This window comes from Tinamus guttatus, unplaced genomic scaffold, assembly GCF_059628265.1.
Source record: "Tinamus guttatus ecotype Peru unplaced genomic scaffold, ASM5962826v1 Tinamus_guttatus_pri_ptg000346l, whole genome shotgun sequence".
In the NCBI taxonomy this organism is placed as follows: domain Eukaryota; kingdom Metazoa; phylum Chordata; class Aves; order Tinamiformes; family Tinamidae; genus Tinamus; species Tinamus guttatus.
The window spans coordinates 173,454-191,659 of NW_028288880.1; the positions used below are offsets into that span (position 1 = coordinate 173,454).

At 38.4% G+C, this 18,206-nt stretch overlaps 1 protein-coding gene across 2 annotated transcripts in view; it reads right to left on the reverse strand.

Annotated features, from left to right (window-relative positions):
• ZFPM2 (zinc finger protein, FOG family member 2) overlaps positions 1-18,206 on the reverse strand; it is a 288,963-nt gene that overhangs the window by 143,157 nt on the left and 127,600 nt on the right. For both annotated transcript variants that reach the window (XM_088529792.1, XM_088529791.1), the window contains one exon: positions 2,656-2,774. In XM_088529792.1, the coding sequence (XP_088385918.1) occupies positions 2,656-2,774 (119 nt within the window). The remainder of the gene's footprint in view (positions 1-2,655; positions 2,775-18,206) is intronic.

An 18,206-nucleotide genomic window follows, 5' to 3' on the forward strand; every position in this document is an offset into this window, starting at 1 on the left:
GAGGATTGTGTTCAGGGCCGAGCAAAAAGCTATCAAGCAGACTGTAACTGTTACAGCTGCATAATCCTGCGAGGCACAGTCAGTCTCACAGCGCTACCATCAAGCTTCAACAACGACACTTGCAGTCAGCCACAGTCACACTTTACAAATAAAAGAGACCGGTTGCAAAAGTCATGATATTCACTCACCTGAGGTTCACTGAATTTTTCTTTCCTCTCCTTTCCAAAGACTTTTTTCCAAAGATTATTTGATAACAGCATAATGTTTGAAATTCTTACTCAGAAATGCACTAAGCCTGCTGTCAGCTGCTGATTTGAAACTATGATTGAATCCTAGGGATGTAACACTTTACCCAAATGAGGTTTCAAAAGTGGATATAAATAAGCAAATACACACAGCTCCTTCTATAAACAACAAAGAGCATGTATGCTAGTGAGAAAAGTAATCAAATGTGTCAAGCAAACAGCAAGATCATAAATAAAACAGAATCCTTTCAAGAAAAAAAAAGTAAAAGAAAAATATGTAGAAGGTGGCACTGAGTTTGTGATAATTAAACATTAAATAAAAATTATATCAAAAGCACTTTAAAGTAACAAATGTGTGATTACAGGAAGCATCTGTGATATTCAGGAAAGAGAAAACAATAGAAATATAAAATAATTCAGAGTGAAAGGGACCTCTGGAGGTCCTCCAGGCCAAACTTCCATTGAAATCAGGGTCTACTTCAAAGTTAGATCCAACTCTGAAGTCAGATCGGATTGCTTACGTTCATGTTCAGTTGAGTTTTGAGTATCTCAAAGCATAAAAATATTTAGGGAGCAAGAGAATACTGATAAGGATGGCAATTCTATTTACAGAAGTTTTTCTGATTTCAAAATGCATTTATACATTTTGCCTAGATGAGACTATGATGCCTGATAGTGACATCTGATAATGACAACTTCTGTGTTATGTGTCAGTCTTCATTATGTCTCATACTCAAGGATTTATTTTATAGCTTTTATATCTGAAGGAGTAGTAAAAGGGAACGAAGCAAAAGGGACAACGTATTGTGCGTGTTTTTATTTATGTCTTATGTGGACAATGACTAAGGTTTCTATTGCTCAAGACTGAAGAGAATAGTAGAACCCTGGCAAATTATTTCAATTACAGCTACTTGTAGAAAATAGCATTTAGTGAAAAACAATATGTCAGAAATGAATGAAATACATGCTGAAATAGAAATGAAATAAAAGAGATGGAGAAGAGCAACTGAGACAGGTTTTTAAATTGTCCATTTCCCTTTCTAACAAAAGGAGGTTTAGAACATCAGTCACTCTGGAAAATCCATCAGGTGACTGAATGTCAAACCTCACCTGGATTTGGAATACTGATTTTTTGCAAATTTAGACAAAATTTCCAGTACACATTCTGTAATAATTTGGTAGCATCTTTTGCTGACAGTCTAGGAAGTCTTAAAAGTCCTTAAAAGTCTAGGAAGATAGGAAAACTCTATCAAGATTTTAAATGGGTATTATGTAGTCACAAAACTACAGAGTCTTTTTGCAGTCTCAATAGGCATATTTACCCGCCTAGACAGACTATCCAGCAAGCTTTTAAAAACAGGACTCCAGTTTATAGCCACAGGTTCTCCGGGGAAGAGGCCAAGAACTTCTGTTGTCCCCTTCCCTCACCTTGGGATACCCCAACAACAATATTCCACCTCTGGAAAATTCAGCTTCTCACTTTATATTTAAGTTGTATTACTCCAAATGCATGTAACACATTTCTGCAAAACAGTTCCACCATTCCTTATATTAATGAGTTCATGCAAAATCTGTAATATCAGATTGTGATCCACCTGAGAATAATAATTCTTCAGCAGTACCCTACAGGGCAGTGCATATTCTAAGATGGTCTGAAACACCTCTGCTATGTGGATTTGTTCCTTTTTTTTTAAAGAGTCACCTTTACAGATATTGTCATAAAATTAATCTGAACTACATATAAATAACATCATATATAAACTGAGTACTACCAAAAATGAAATGAAGATCTAAGAACAACATGATTTTCTGTGCACTAAGCTGAGATCAGCAAAGCATTACTTATAAGTAATATGGCCCATATACTTTCTGCAATTGTAATAAAATAAAGGCAAATAACACATATATTATATGACAGATGCCTTTCAAGATCTTTCAGAGTAATTTTAAACTGCTGAAAGATCTTTCTACCTGTTCAGTAGCTTTAACATCATAGCAAATTTAACGGGCTTTAGTATAAGTTAATATACCTATTTATTTTCTTCATGATACATTAATATAAATTACACACTCAGCAATTAATGCTAAGAAACTTCTAAAACTACGCCCCACATCAGGTGTTTTATTAAAAACAAAAAGCACTCGTTTGGTTTAGTAAACACAGACGTGGCATTTTCCTTCTGCAAAATAATTAGTTTAATATTATTAACCTGTGCTCCAAATAACTTTACGTGGATGGCTGCCGCAGAAGAACTAATTGGAAAAGCTCCAAATACCACTGTCTGTGCGAGCTAACAACTCAGGAGCGAACGCCTGCTCGGAAATGCTCTGCTGGAGTAATAAGAGGGGTTATTCCCCATGGATTGGCATGGAATATCGTGAAGGAAAGCGTCGCTGCGCATCCACATACCAAGGTGTTATTATTCAGATCCATCTTCCCAGCAAAGGGTCCCCACGTCGTTCCAACCGGAAGCTGCTGCCGGCTCTGAATCCGGCGCTCGCCGTCTTTCTGGAACGTCTCCAACTCTCCTGCAAACAAAGAAAACAAGGCGCGTTGAGAGCACTGTCACCCGCATGTGACAACCGCCACCTCGGCCTTTGTGCTCGCCCTACGTGCGCAACGTTCTGAGCACCCGTTTAATGGGAATTAATTACGCTTGCCGGGGAAAACAACTGATGTTGTCGGCCGGTACAAGGAAAACAAACCTTTCGCCTTGGAATTATATTCAAATTCAAATGCCTTTCTTGCATCTTTTCACATGTGTTATAGTTTAAAGGTATTTTTAGGCAGTAAATTGGGGAGAATGAGTGAGAGCAGGGCGTTCATTAAAGTTCTTATGAAACACTGAGGAGGGGAAAGATGAGAGCTGCAAAAAGCAACGAGATTTTGGAGAAATTACTAAAAACATACACTAGAAAAAAAAAAACAAATAATAAAGAAAAAAGAATCAAATGAAACTTTACAGCAGTAATAGTTCAGGATTAGACTCCAAATAATGCAAATCACTCTAGTATGGTTTTAACACTACACATTAATAAGAAATGGGGTATAGAGAATGAGCATTGCTTTAGTCCACCCTGAATTTATGTGTGTGTGTGCTAATTACTTTATTTTTTAAGTGGACTTTATTTTTGCAAGTAGCAACATCAACATTAACATTTACAATTGAAAATGTTAGCTTCCCCCACTGCTAATTTTTGTGTTCTTCTCCAGCACAAAGAGAAATATAAACAAGCAATTGTTCAGTGCCTTAGAAAGATAAGTATAATTGTCATCACCTTTCTCCCCATAATTTTATTAAAAAAAAAAAGACGACTCTTCTTCACAAAGAAGTCTCTTCAACAGTCTGCTTTTTTTCTGTGAATGAATTTCCAGTTACAAATGCAGCAACAGTTATGCTCATATACAAAATTTTTAATACTTTTTGTAAGGTAATTCAAGTCAATTTTGTCTTCAAATTTTAGGGGTACAGGAGGAAATAGGGGACTGATGGCTGTTTAGCTCTGTAGACCCTGAAACAATTTTTTATATGCTGCTGTTCCTGTAAGCTTTGGCCTTCCTGAAGGTAAGCGTTCAAGCTGAAAATCTGCTTTTGTGGCAGCGTATAACAGGGCTCACACAGATTGCACTGCAGCCACGATTTCCCCCTACCTCTTCTTCCCTCGCGATACCTATCGGATGCAACAGCAATTCCTGCCTTTTGCCTCGGCACATCCCTTCTCAACAGCCCCCAAATCAGCTTGTGCACAAACAGCGCAGAGTCCAACTATGCAAGAAGTAAACTCGGCCCAGATTTAGAGCTGGCAAATGCTGAGGGCTCAGCCTTGGCCGAAGGAAGTGAGTAACTCCTGCTGGCTCGCAGGCCGGCTCCGCATACTTCCCAACCCGGCCATTCCCATGAATGCCGGGATGTGCGCTACAGCTGCAGTGGGGAGTTTTTCCTTGCCCTTCTTAGGTTAATCTTGACCATTTTCCAAAGAGGAGACTTGGCACCAGCTTCCATTTTCAAGCAAAGAAATCTGAATTTCACCTCTGAGCACTGCAGATTACAAAACTACTTAAACTACTGCATCAGATCCACTTCCAAACTGGTACATGAGATATCCTACAGAACAGAGCTGTATCAATTCATAAAAGTTTCCATATATTTGCAGGTGAATCCACATCATGATGGTGCTATGATATAGTAAACAGGAAAGGCTACAGATTATATGTAATTATATATGTGTGCATGTATATAATGTGAAACACATACATTTTCTCCCTTCACAAGCATGTTGTCACAAACTGAATTAATTTCAAAAAAGATCTCTGTATATGCTAATTATAGAGGAAAGGAATCTCTCCTATATTGCAAGGCAACATGTTGATCACTGACATCTACTGCAGCATTTTCTCTCTACATAAAGATGGAAACTGTAGCATTTGCTTGCTTTTACACACTAAAAAACAGCCATGTCTATGGACATGTCACATTTAACTGATACCAGAGGAATCATGAGAATCTTTGAAAACCCTTTTAAAAAATAATTCAGCCTCCCTTTCTGCCACTGACATTTTTCATTTGAAAAGGGTTCAGACTCAGTCAAACAGTGACTCCTTATCTGTACCTGTGGATTTACAAGCAGGCCTGTCTTTTAATGGATTAAGAACGACAAACTTAGGGCAGATCATCCAGTGATATCCAAAAACCTACCTAAGTTTTAAGGTACACATCATCATATTTTATATTTTAAATAACCTTCACAACATTAACCTTATCTTGAAAGATATGTTAGTAAAGATAACTTTAGGCCTGAGGCAGGCATTAAAATGAGCAGTCATTTTTTTCAAAACTGTATTTTTTGCCTTTAATTGCAAATTGAGTAAGTTAATGTGAATGCATTCTCTCTTTTATTTTTTCTGATTACAGTCACAAATTGTAGCTTGGGTGATGTATTTACATGAGTATTAATAAACTGAAATGTCCTCCAGATGGAGTAACATTATGTGGAATTGTACTGAAACGGCTGCATTTTGCCCTCCATTAAGAACGTCGTAACAGAGAGCAGTAGATTATAGAGGGTTACAAAACACTCTGCATCATAAACTTTTTTCTCCTGCAATCATAATTCCCCCCCCTCCAAAAAAAAGTTAAATCCCTCTCTGGTCATCTTTGTCAGAAGCAACTTTAAAATTATGGATGTATGCAAGTGTTGGGCAAGAGAATCATGGTCTCGTGTGTTTTGGCAAAGAAACCCATTTTAGCAGTGTTTGTTACAAAGTTCAGCACACTACAATTTAATTCTTGACAAATGTATTTTTCTCACTGGAAATCCTTGTTTGTTGTGGGAAACAAGTTAACACTGAGAGAACTGTAACAAAAAATAAATAATAATAATAATAAAAACTACACACAAAGCAAGGTCTAATTTTTTTAAACCAGAGCACAGGTCTTTATCCCTTTTGTAAAATCACTGTATACGTTCCTTTGTCTGCCATAAGCAGAGGAAAGCCAGGGGCTGGTACGAGGGTTTGTAAAAGAAAGATTACAAATGTCACTATTAAAAATCCTCTCCTGAACTCCCCTGACCACTGAGTAGGAGTTTTCAATTTACTGCACTCATTTACAACATTCTGCTCCTCTTTTTGTGTGGAAACGATGGCAACCCATGGAGCCAGTGGAAAGGACGGGGCTTCCCTGCACCCAGGCTCTGGCTTCCCAGGTGCAGGGGCTTTTCAACAGGGCAAGGGGTGCCCCAGAGCTACTTATCTTAAAGCAAACTCCCCTTAGGCCACAAGATCCTTTCCCTGTGACTCTTAATTAAAAGCATTTGGTCAAAGTGGTCACTAAGGGCAGAAGTGTTGCCCCTTGGGTCTCAGACACAGTTCAGATGCAAGTCAGAAGCGCTCTCAATAGCTCCTGTCCTCTGCATCTGTGCTCAGCATCTTCTTCACACACTTCACACACATTAACAGCAGGGAAAGAAAGAGTTGCCACGATTTTAAAAAGGAGTAAAGGGTCAACTGCTACTGATTTTTCATAGGTGACTATCCATGGAGATTCCAAAAGTGGAATAAAAAAGAGGCAAAAAAAAAAAAAAAGACTGCTACAGCTTCCTTACTTGGCGCTCTAACCCAAAAGCGAGCAGAAAATTCTGTCCTGAACACAGTAGTTTCTACTGATCAGTATTTGCAACAGACCACCTCAATTTGGAATACCATATCCTTCACTTGATGATAGCAAATTATAGTGTGCAGAATTCCCAGACACACCTGGAATGGAGCATGTCCTACAGCAAAGTCAGAGAGGCCGTTATATTCTGCTGCCTTCATCCTAGATCCCTCAGCTGTTCTATCGAGAGGTCCAGCGAGAAGCAAAACAGAAATACAAGCACGAAGGAAGAGATGCCCTGACTGTAAGATTTGCAAAGTTAGGTAAAAAGAACTGAATTGATAAACATTCCGTTTAGTGATGTTTACCTCACTTTTCCTTGCTACCGAGCAAGTATTTCTTTTTCATCTTGTTCTTCATGAACACTTATTTTCAGCTTGCTGAGTAAGTTTATACAAAATATTTGAGACACATAGTATGGGCTAATCAATTTTGGTAAAAGATAATGCTGTTAGTGCTGTGGGCTGTTTCTCTTATCTTGTTGATGTAGCATACTTTTAAAGTCTGTGATTACTCAAAGACTTATGATAGCTGCACTGTAAAAGAAGCCCCAAGTCATGACTCACTGGTACAGCTACAAAATATCCCATGGCTTTTAAGATATTAGGCCACCTTGGTGGATATAAAAGCAGAATGAAATGACTAAATTTAGGGTTTTTTTTTTCCTTATACATACATATTGTTTAGGGATGTCACACAGGGCTCACATAAAACCAGAGGTAAAGGGGTCACTTAGCTTTCGATTCTTTTAAAGAAAAGTGCTGGTCATTTTAAAAAATTCAGAAGACTTGCAGCATGTTGGAGAACCCAACAACAGTTTTTGGCCATTAACAGTATTTGACCATAGTTCAAATACCAGAAGAATCCAAATGTAAATGGTATTTCTGAACACAATAATTCTGGCTTCCATCCATCTGCCCACGTTCTGGAATAAGAAACAAGGGAGTCAGTATCTGAAGGTGAATGATGAGCAGAGATTTGCAGGAGAAAAAGTGAACTACTTTGTTCAGAAATAAGTTTATCCAGATTTATTAATGTTTATCATTTCTAAGCAAATCACTGATAGCTTTGACAGTAGCTTTTCATCAGGAACAGCCTTCCAAGTGGAGTCAGCTGAGAAAAACCATGAGTAAGCCCTTCCTCTGCTATAATTAGAGATTGGTTAGTTGACATCTCTGCATCTCTGCATTTCTATGCGGAGCCACTTAGCTCTTTCAACAAATATTTTTTATGGCAGAGAAATGGTGTATGTCGCAGTTTCAAAGACGGGCTGCCCTGAAGTCAGATTGAGCAAGTGAAAAGCACTCTCAGAAGTTCTTAAGCACTGGTGAGCCCAGAGCCCAAGCCCAGTTTCCCTTGCTGCAGGCACAGGAAGAATCAGACATTAGTATTAATGTCTGATTAATTAATTAATATTTGACAAGTGATTATAGCTATTGCAGCTATCTAATGTAGGCACTTTGGCACACAGCAGTTCAATGTAGAGAACTATTCCACTACACTTCTGTGATATTTAGCAAGGTAGTTCCCACATAAAATGATCACACACCTCCTTGGCAGACCTACACTGCATTATTGAGATACCTCGTCTAAATTCTCCTCCCTCAATTTTCAAGTCTCGGAGACATAACACACACTAAACTACAGTTTTGAACATAAACTTGAAATACGACATTCTCTATTCAAGTACTCCAGTCAAACCCTGATAAATCAGGCTGGCCATGCAGTGATCTTATCCTTTCTGACTCTTTAATAAATCGAACCTTGTAAGTTCACGCTGTTGGAAGTTGTCACTAAATGAAATTGTGACCTTATCCGATGCGTGAACTTATCCTGCTGACAACTACATTTATTGTGAGGATAAGAATGAAAAAAAAGGAAAAGCAAAAGACTTTTGATAATTATGATCTTAGCCATATGTAACTCTAACGGATGGGATCTTTTTGATGTTCCATTAATGATTTGCCTATGATGAGCCTCTACTCAAAATAAATAAATAAATATAAAGAACCCTCTTCACAGGTAAGTGGAAGAGGCACTGGCAGGCAGCATTAAAAGTGCACAAAGAGGTGCTGGCTGACAGCAGTGAATCAGAAGCTATTAGCCTAACACAAAGAGCTTTGAATTAGCTTGTAATTGCACTGAAAAAGATAACATAATGGAGGTGGCAAAACAGAAACATTCCCTTTCCAGAGGTTTCATTCAGTAGCTGGAAGCTCTAAAACAAGTAAGGAAGTTCGAGGCAGTAACCCCGAACATGCTATGGTGTTTCTCCATGAGCGAGTGCAGACTGGTGCCAGCCGTGACCGCAAAGCTGCCACCGTGACGGTGGGGGAACCGTAGTTCACATCATTGCCATGTTTGCTGTCAAGGATTCAGGAAACTGCATTCCCTAATGGAGCCTGGGAATGGTGTGAGCTCCGAGGCCTCCAGAGCGCACAGCGCTGTGCAGCCCTGCCAGTAGAAGGCCAGGCAGGTGTCAGGGTAACCTGCTCCGCAGCACAGCAAGCAAAGCCAGAATTGAATTTCGCTGTCCCAGAAGGGGAAAATAGGACTAGACAGCTCATAAGATCAGGAGGATGGTTGCAGGAATAGACTGGGCACTGAAAGCTGAAAAAATAATGAGGGAAAGCGGTGGGAAGGGGCACAGAGCCTTCCTTCTCCTGAGGAGCGGCCACCCCACAGCAATGCCCTGCTCCCAGCCCTCCTAAGCAGTCAGGACAACGTGGCCATGAGCAAAGCCAACACAAGGACAACCCGCAGCTATTTACTGCTCTGAGCAACTGCTCTCTCCCTTGGCCTACCCCTAGAATCACGACCACGAAGCTGAAGGGGCCGCCACAGGCTGCTCAGTTGCTCCTACCTGCTACCAGTTCTGCAAAGAGCAGGGTGCAGACACGAAATCCAGCTCGACAGCACTGTCCTGCAAGTGGCACGAAAGGGAGGGAAAGGGAGGGACACGCTCCACAAAAAAGCCCATGGGTTGGTGTGGGGTAAGGGTCTGGAGAAGGAGGCATTGGGAAATCTGAGCTGGGGCTGCTGCAGATATAAGATATATGATAGATATAGTAGATATGTAGATATAAGATATATATAAAGATATATGTTGGAGGAATGGGAATGGAAACGGAGCGAAAGAGCAAGCAAGTGAAATGAAACGTGGGTACTCCCAAGCCTGAACAGAGGATGGAATAAAAATACCATTATCCTTTTAGCCAAGGCATGTGTGTTTTATAAGTGCTTAACTTAAGCTAAACCATGAAAAAAAAAGCCATGCTCATTGTAATATATCCTTTACTAGCTGAGCTCTGGCTAAGCAGAACACTTAGTGTACGTCTACACTACACTCAGTGATACATTTTTGGGTCTATACTATTCTGTACATTCAAGCAGATAGATCATCATGGAGCTCACTGCAGGCTGAGAAACTTTGCTGAAAATAAGGTTCATAACCTGCCATTTTGTTTACATAAAGCTTTGGGTAACATTACTATGCTGATATAATGAAGTATCTCAAGTGCCTCTCAACTCAAGCCTGTTTAATGTCTTAGCTATAGGTATCAGCTTACATATAGCCTTAGCTATACGTACAAAAGCAGGTCCAGACCCATGTTTGTAGTGCAGAGCTAACTTCAGTGATGGGAAGGTGCTTTAAGTCTCACAACACAGCCACAGTTTCTAAACACCAGGGTTTCAACACAAGTGTACACAACTGGCACTTCAAAAATTATTGGTTGTATTCTGTTTATAAAGTTCATTTGTCTTCATTTGCTTATGTAAAATGAATATAAGGGAAGCAATTTTATATTTTGATAGTGCCTCACATTCCTATAATTTCAAAACTAATTTTTGATTGATCTCCCACCTTCTCTGTTCTTTGTATGTCATTTGCCTCCTGAGACTATCAGATGTTCTAAGCATATAAAACACAGTGGAGGAAGCAAAATTAAATTTCAGAAAACCAAGAATCTACAGAACTTGATAGAAAAATAAGACTTCATCCCAGATTAAAACAGCATAGACCCAGAGTGGTGAAAAAATATCTCTATCAATTTAAAATGAAAATGCAACCTCTACATTTTTTGATTAAATTAAAAATAAACCAAAAAATTACAAATAATAAATAAATTAAATAACTACCAAAAGAGGGTCCAGTCTTTTTTCAATGGTGACCAGTGACAGCACAAGAGAAAATGGCCACAAATCGAAGCACCAAAAATTCCACAGGAACTTAAGGAAAAATTTTCTTACCAGTGAGGGTGCCAGAGCACTGGAACAGGCTGCCCAGAGAGGTTGTGGAGTCTCCTTCTCTGGAGATCTTCAAACCCGCTTGGACGCAGTCCTGTGCCACGTGCTCTAGGTGACCCTGCGTGTGCAGGGGGTTGGACTAGATGATCTCTAGAGGTCCCTTCCAACCTTAAGCATTCTGTGATTCTGTGATTCTAAGATTCTATGGAGAACCACATAATAATTGTCAATCAAGTATGCCATTCTTAAGGCTATTACAAAAAGTATATCTCTTGCAAGTCAGAAAGCAGGTAGTACATGATGAACACTGCTTCTAAAATTTGCTTTGCTTCTGAGTAAAACAGCTTCTTGTACTAAAGAAGTCTTGCATAGTCTTCTTTATCTGGACAGTTTAGTCAAAGTTTTTTTTATTATTATTTTTTTTAAAAAGGACATGTTAAGTAAAAGATACCTAGCCTAAGAAATGGACAAAGATTTGTTCATTTGTTTGAAGTCATTACAGTTTCTTCCACATAAAATGAGAAATATTCTGTTAGTATCAGCATCTATTCTATAGATAGAGCCCAAATAAATCCAGGCTGGGAGAAAAACTATTGCATACACTTCCATATGGGTAAAATGAAAACAAAGAATTCAATTTCTTAATTCACTAATTGCTGTTTAACATTTTACTCAATATTAAAAATAAATAAAGTCCTGTAAAAGTGAAATTGTGCCTTTGCTACATTGCAAGGTCATGGTCCTCACAGTGGAACTGCCTTTGTAAAGCAACCAGGGAAGGATAAATCTCCTCTGCTATTCCCACAGCACAAAGTACCTATTTTCCTGACATGGTGCCAGAGAAAAGACAGCATCTATTGTAGGTCACTCCTGTAGCCACTGACCACAGCAGAAAGAGACATAACCATACCCCTAAATTTGTGGTTGTCTGGAGCTCAAGACCTGGGAAGGAAGACGACTGCATCAAGGAGAACTGTAGGCCAGAATTACAGAGCTGCAGTAGGTACAACAGGTAAAGAAGGACAATAGGTAATGAGAAAAAATCCTTTTGTCTTCCCAATCATCTTAAAAAAACTGTGAAAGATATATACTCATTTATGTCTGCCATGCATCCAGCTGCAATGACTGACACAGGCATGCAATGCATGCATTTGACCCCAGCATAACTCCTCCATTACTCACATCATAGCAATTGTGTTAATTTTCTTCGGCTCACCTGAAGTCACCTATTTAGACATAAATAGGTGAAATTTAAAACTTAAGTTTTCAATGAAAGTAAGGATAGGCCACCATGGTGAAGTCCTGATCCTGTGATGAAATAGAAGTAACGGTACCTTTAGTTTTGAGTTCGCTTACTACCAGGTCAATTTTCACTTCCAGTTTCAAAGTCTAACTTTATATAAGAAGAAAAAAATATTACTTTTTGGATTTCTGAGTAATTTTGAATATCACTGTCCAGAGAGTGTGTTACTAGCCTCAGGGAGAACTTGTGTAGGAATATTTACAAAAATATGAAAAATAAAAAAAAGAAAGAAAAAGAAAAATGCAATCCATGCAGCTGAAAAGCCCTCCCTGCAGTTTCCTTTGAGAGGAAGAAAATAAACTCCATTCTCACATGGATACTCCATACTGGCAAAAAGGATTCCCAATTATACTATAACACTGTGCAGACCCAGTGGGTTGAGTAGCTACTTTATCCCAGTCACATGTAGCTTTGCTCCCTCTCTCTCTCCATCACAAATACACATGATACAGAAATGCCAGGCTTGGCAAGAGCAGGCTGATGATATTACTGAAGAGGGTTTTCTTGATAAGATCATCATCTGTTTCTGGACTCTTGGGTTTGCTCCTTTCCTCAGCAGAGGTACAGCCGCCCCTGATAAATGTCCCTTTGTGTGCAGATCCTGCCCTGATATATGCAAAGACATTTCATCCCTGAGCCTGTTTGGTTTTTCATTTTCTTTATATAGCTAAGATACACTAAGAAGCATATGGAATACGTGGATGATTGTATGTAAGACAGTACAAAGTGCAGAAAATTAAAAAAAAAAAAAAGATTATGTAACTCAGACTCAAGCCTTTTCTGAGCAAGAAGCTGTTCTGCAGGGAGAAAATTAAGCACTTCATCACCTACATAAATCTTTCACTGGATTTTCTTGGAATTCTTTTAGAAGAAAGATGTTACCCTTTTCCTTTAGATCTGGATAATAATATTTGTAAATACAACATTTAAATAAAATATAATCAGTAAGTGTTTTCATGCTTAGACAATATTGTTGGATTTCTTTTATACCTGCAAAAGGTGACAAACAACACAGCAGCCTGTGTGGTTGTCACTAAACACAGCAAGCTACTAAAGTTAACTTAATAGTAAGACTACTGTATTAATTAACATTATGAAATGTATTAAATAAATAAACAAAAAATGTTTTGAAAGGTATTTTTACTAACTTGGATAGCAAGAGCAATGAGATCACCTGTGAGTGTATCTGTGGAATCTTCTCAGCTTATGGTACTTATGCTTAGAGATAGAAGGATCTATTTTCAACTCTCATTTGTGCAGCAGCAGATGCAGTAACTTGCTTCCTACCAGATATGCACGCTCAGAGCTATGAATCTGCTATGACTTCTAGCCCAGAGTATGCAAGCCACACTCCCCAAATGTCTTACAAAAGAAGCAGATGCTTTAACATGATTTCCCTATTCCTTTCAGCATTCACAACAAATTTCTGAAAGGAGAGCACCAAGAAAAAATAAAAATCTCAACAAAGACTTAAATTTATCAGTGTTTAGTATGATCTTCCAAAGATCTAGTTGCTGTTGAGATTAGGGAGGAAAGAGGAGGACTGGGACAAAGGGAGATTGAATGCCACGTTCCGGTGGGTGCATGCACGTATAGTTCCATCCATTATAATTACAATTTATAGGAAAAGCAAAATTATTATAAATAGAGATAAATGTAGTATAACTATAATGTACAATATCAAGATTCAAATTAATCATTTCTTTTCACTTGCTGGGGATGGCCATGCGTAACAGACACATGGCTCTGCGCTGCTCCAGCACTCATGAGTTATGTGCTTAGCTGCATCGTCTGTGATCAAGCACCAGCAATGCCCAACACAGCCTTTTAACCACTGCTGCCACAGGAAGGGAGAACGACGGCTGTCCATGGCCATGGATTGTGATCTCGCTTATTCAGTGCCTTGGTTTGGACTATCACAGTGAATTCCACATTCAGACACATCTTAACACAGCCAAGACTTTGAAGCTGGTATAAGGAGTGATGCCCACTTATAAGGCAGACTGTGTAACCAGAGTGAAATAAACCCCTGAAGAGAGATTGAGCGCAAGTCCTATGCACCACTTAAATCCTACTCGGAGGCTTACACCAGACTTAAGTAGAATATTGGTCTTGAGGCAGCCCTCTGTACAGGAATGATCTTGACCTTCACAGGAATAAGTCCTAGTGGTGTCACATGAGCAAGGTAGCAAAGCATATGCCAAACTATTTCGCATTAAAGCCTCCCACTTTCTCAGGGCTGGCTCTCTAGATGCCCCTTGCTGAGTCCCTTCGCTGCTTTGCCAGCTAGTGACAGCAGAGCCTGGGAGTATGTGGCATGTCCTGGGGCAAGAGCATGGGGATGGTGCCACTTCATCCTCTACGTCTACCTCTCCATGGTAGTCTCTGTGTGCTTGCAAAGGACCAGAAATTGGAAGTGCTGGAAAAATGAAAGAAGAAAGAAAAGAGCTCCCAACCCTCTATACCTTGGTTTACTTACATGAGGAATGGCTTCAGAACCCTGTGGAGCTTTGGGAAGCAATTCTCATCTCATCAGTTCTCCTCTGAAGGAACTGAAGAGCGTTTTCAAACAATGTGCTGGTTTTGAACATGGAAGGCTCCTGTCTTTTAGATCTCGCTTGCACATTTTCATATACATTAGAAAAAAAAAAAAACCTTCTTTTTAGATATAAACTGTTGTACGATCATTTTATCTAAGCAGCAATTAAAAAAATATTTAGATTCCTCTTGAATTCATCTATTATCTCAGTAATATGCTGTTACTTGTTAGTGAAGTTAATTACGGAAATCTGTCTGGTTATAAAACGTCACACTAACTACTCAGTGATCACTGAGCTCTAGCTGGATAATCCTTTGAGCCTATTTTCCCAATGGTTAGTTTAAATTGGCATTCTGTGATAACCACCCTTATGAAAAAAAAAAAAAAAAGGCTTATGCAGAGCTGGAAAAGTTTCATTTCCAGAGTTGAAAAAGAAAAAATAATAGTATGTGATATTTTATTTCATGAGATGAGTCAAGAATCAGCTATGAAGTCAAGTTTACTTGACTGCCTGTAGTACTATGCCTCTAATTCTTTTATCTAAAATCATTAATAAATTTGCTGTTTTATATCATCAGTAATAAGTATAAAAGAAATGATAAACATTTTAGTATTTTAGTTATTAAAAGTATTCTGTTATGCAGTGACCAACTGCAGTATTAACACAATTTATAATTTTGGAAAAAAATACAGTTGAGGCTTTTTTTCCCTTCTTCATAATATCAGATGAGTTAGAATGTCCTAGTTGCAAAAAATTTTGAATTTAAGAATGCCACTGTATTTTTCTTACGAATATAGTTTGTAGAAGCTAGTATGTATTTTCATAACCAATGCTTTACCCACTTTGAAATGACGCTTTGGTATCAGTTTCATACTTCTTTAGAAGTATGAGTCAAGAAGTGCATAAAATATGCAAAATATTTTATCATCTCTATTTTCTGAGCGGGAAATGAGATAAATAAAACTTAATGCCAACATCTTCGTATTTCAAGATCTAAAATATCTGTATTCTTTTGGAGACTTAGCTTGACTCTTAGAGGCTAGATTTTACCTTTGTAACAGATGACTGAAAACAAGTCCAAGTCCTCTATTCTCTTAAATGACAATTTCATCTTAAATGAAAAGTTCAGGGTCTCACTGTGAGTCAGTGCTGGCAATAGAATAGAAGTCCTAACTTCCTCTAGCAGTTACAATCACCGATTCTAAAAATTTCACAGAATTCATACATAAAACTTGTTATTCTGAAGAAGTAGGAAAGTATTTCTGGCAGGAAAATAGAGAGTGTCCAGACAGATCAAAGGAATTACAAGTCAAAATATATCTGGACTACAGAATTATTTTGTCTTGGAAGCACTAAAACTGACCCTCTACAACGATGTTTAAAAATAATAATATCTGTTTACAGAAGCTTATTATCTTTTAATAAGAAAGTACTACAAGAATATAAGAACAGAAGTCTAGGTTGTTACCAACTATGAAGTGTATTAAGTAGCAATATTTAAGTACACAGCAAGCAAACAAAATGAAAGGCTGCAGGTAACATCTTTCATTCCCTTGCTGATAAAATTGGCATCTCTAAAATAAAACAAAACAAAGCAACTCCCCCCTAAAGACCTGCTCTTTCTGTTCCTCTCTCACAAATAAAATAAAAAGCAACCTATACATCAACCCAAAAATCTCCAGTGAGGAGAAAATCTCTGTTTTAGTCACAACTACAACTCTAATGTCGGCTTAACAATCCTATTCTGAAAGACACAATCAATTTGATGTACAAGGAATGTAGGGGAAGATGGTTTTAGAGGTGCTCAACCATGTTTTCCCCATATTCTTAATATCAACTAACAATATGCAATTCAAGCATTTATTATATATTAACTCAAAAGGATAAACCAATCTAGACCAGAAAAATCCCACTTTTATATACCCAATATTCCAAAATTAAGCCTTCTGGCATTAGGAAATGCTTGAACTTGAATGTAGCCTCCTTACACCTTGAATCATTCCTTTGCAGATGGCAGGACCTTATTAGAAATGCCTCATTTCTCTCCTGTGCTCTGGACACTGGTTTCTTGTCCAGACAATCTGCTCCTCCTCGTCTCCCCGTGGCCTGAGTGACCTCACTGTTTCCCTTCTTATGAACGGCAAGTACTGAGGCACACTCCAGTTTCCAGGGATTGCCTCCAATGATGAGCAAGTGTAGATCTTAGAAAAAAACAGTAAGAATAATGTGCATATATTTCCCTTCTCACAACTGGTTCCTAGACTTCTGTCTTCCCCTGTCAACCAGCGACCATTTGCCAACCAAGTCTAACTTCCCCCTTCAGCTTCCCAAAACCTGTCTCCTACTGTCATCAGTCGCAATCTAGGTAAAAAGGGGATTTTTGACAAATATTTGTATCTCTTCCTAGTCATAAGGCAGCACCTTGAGTCCAAGCTTTCTAATTCCTTGAGTGTAGCCAGCCAAAGAAGCATGGTGCTCCACAGCAGACTAACCCATCCAGCAGAAAAGCCGTTTATGACTCAGTGTGGACATATCCAACATACTGGCAGATATAACAGTAGCTGTGGTACTAGCATCTTTCCTATGTTTATCACACTATTTCTTTTACTTGCTTCTGTGCAAACTCTACACTTTACGCACTTGATAGATGTTTCAGAAGATCTTATCTTCCAGGCCACAGACAGAATCTCCTCAGTGACCTCTTTTGCCAGACACCAGTAGCCAGAACAGCTATTAAATGAAAGATTTCTACAATAGCATCCCATGTAAGTATGGAAGTAGATTTCAACAGAGAATATTACAGCATTTCAGTGCTCACTGATGAGGAAGTAATAGCAATGTCACACTTTGCATCTGGAAATAAAAATTTTAAACTTTTATCGGGAGTAGAAGCTTAATTAAATGCAGGAAAGCATTTATTAATTTCACTATTTAATCAGGTGCCCTTCTTCAAATAAATACATATTTCCCTCTTCTCAAATCTTTATTCCAAAGATTTTAAGTCTCTTTTAAGTCTGCTTTTAAGTCTCTTCTCAAAACCATGAAAAGATTCCTAAACTACCTCCGAGCAGGCTCCTAGCAGGCAGGGACCACATTTCATCTGTTTCTAGAAGTACCAACCACATTGCCTGGATTAGATAAATAACAATACAATTCAAATAAACTAAGGATGTATCCTAATGGGAAGATGAAATGAAGACTAACCACCCAAAAGAGGTGGGATGTTATCTGGATAACCGCAGAGAAGGAAATGATTAAACAGTGGGTCTCACAATGCATGTCACCCTTAAGCTGAAGCTAGAAAGCATGTAGGCTAAAAGCACCAGATGTGTCTTTCAAATTACTGTGGAAGCATTAAGGTCATAATGCAGCAAAGGGAAATTCCACGTTCATAAACTTTATACTGACTTAAAACAGATAAAGAAGCAAGTTATTACTCTTGAAAGAATTTTGACCAAAAAGCTGTTTATGTAGAAGAAAAGGATATTTGTTTATATACTTATTTTAATCTCGTAGATATACTCACAAATTGGTAAATGGTATTTAAATATTAAGCAGTGCAATTGTTCCAAAACTCCTTTCACCTCACAAAACATTTATCACCTGCCACTGAAACACACACAAATCTCATTTTCTAGTTTGTTGCTTTCCTGCTACAAATATTTTGACCAAAAAAACCCTCATTTTGAATGGCAGCCCACTCATTGGTGTCATT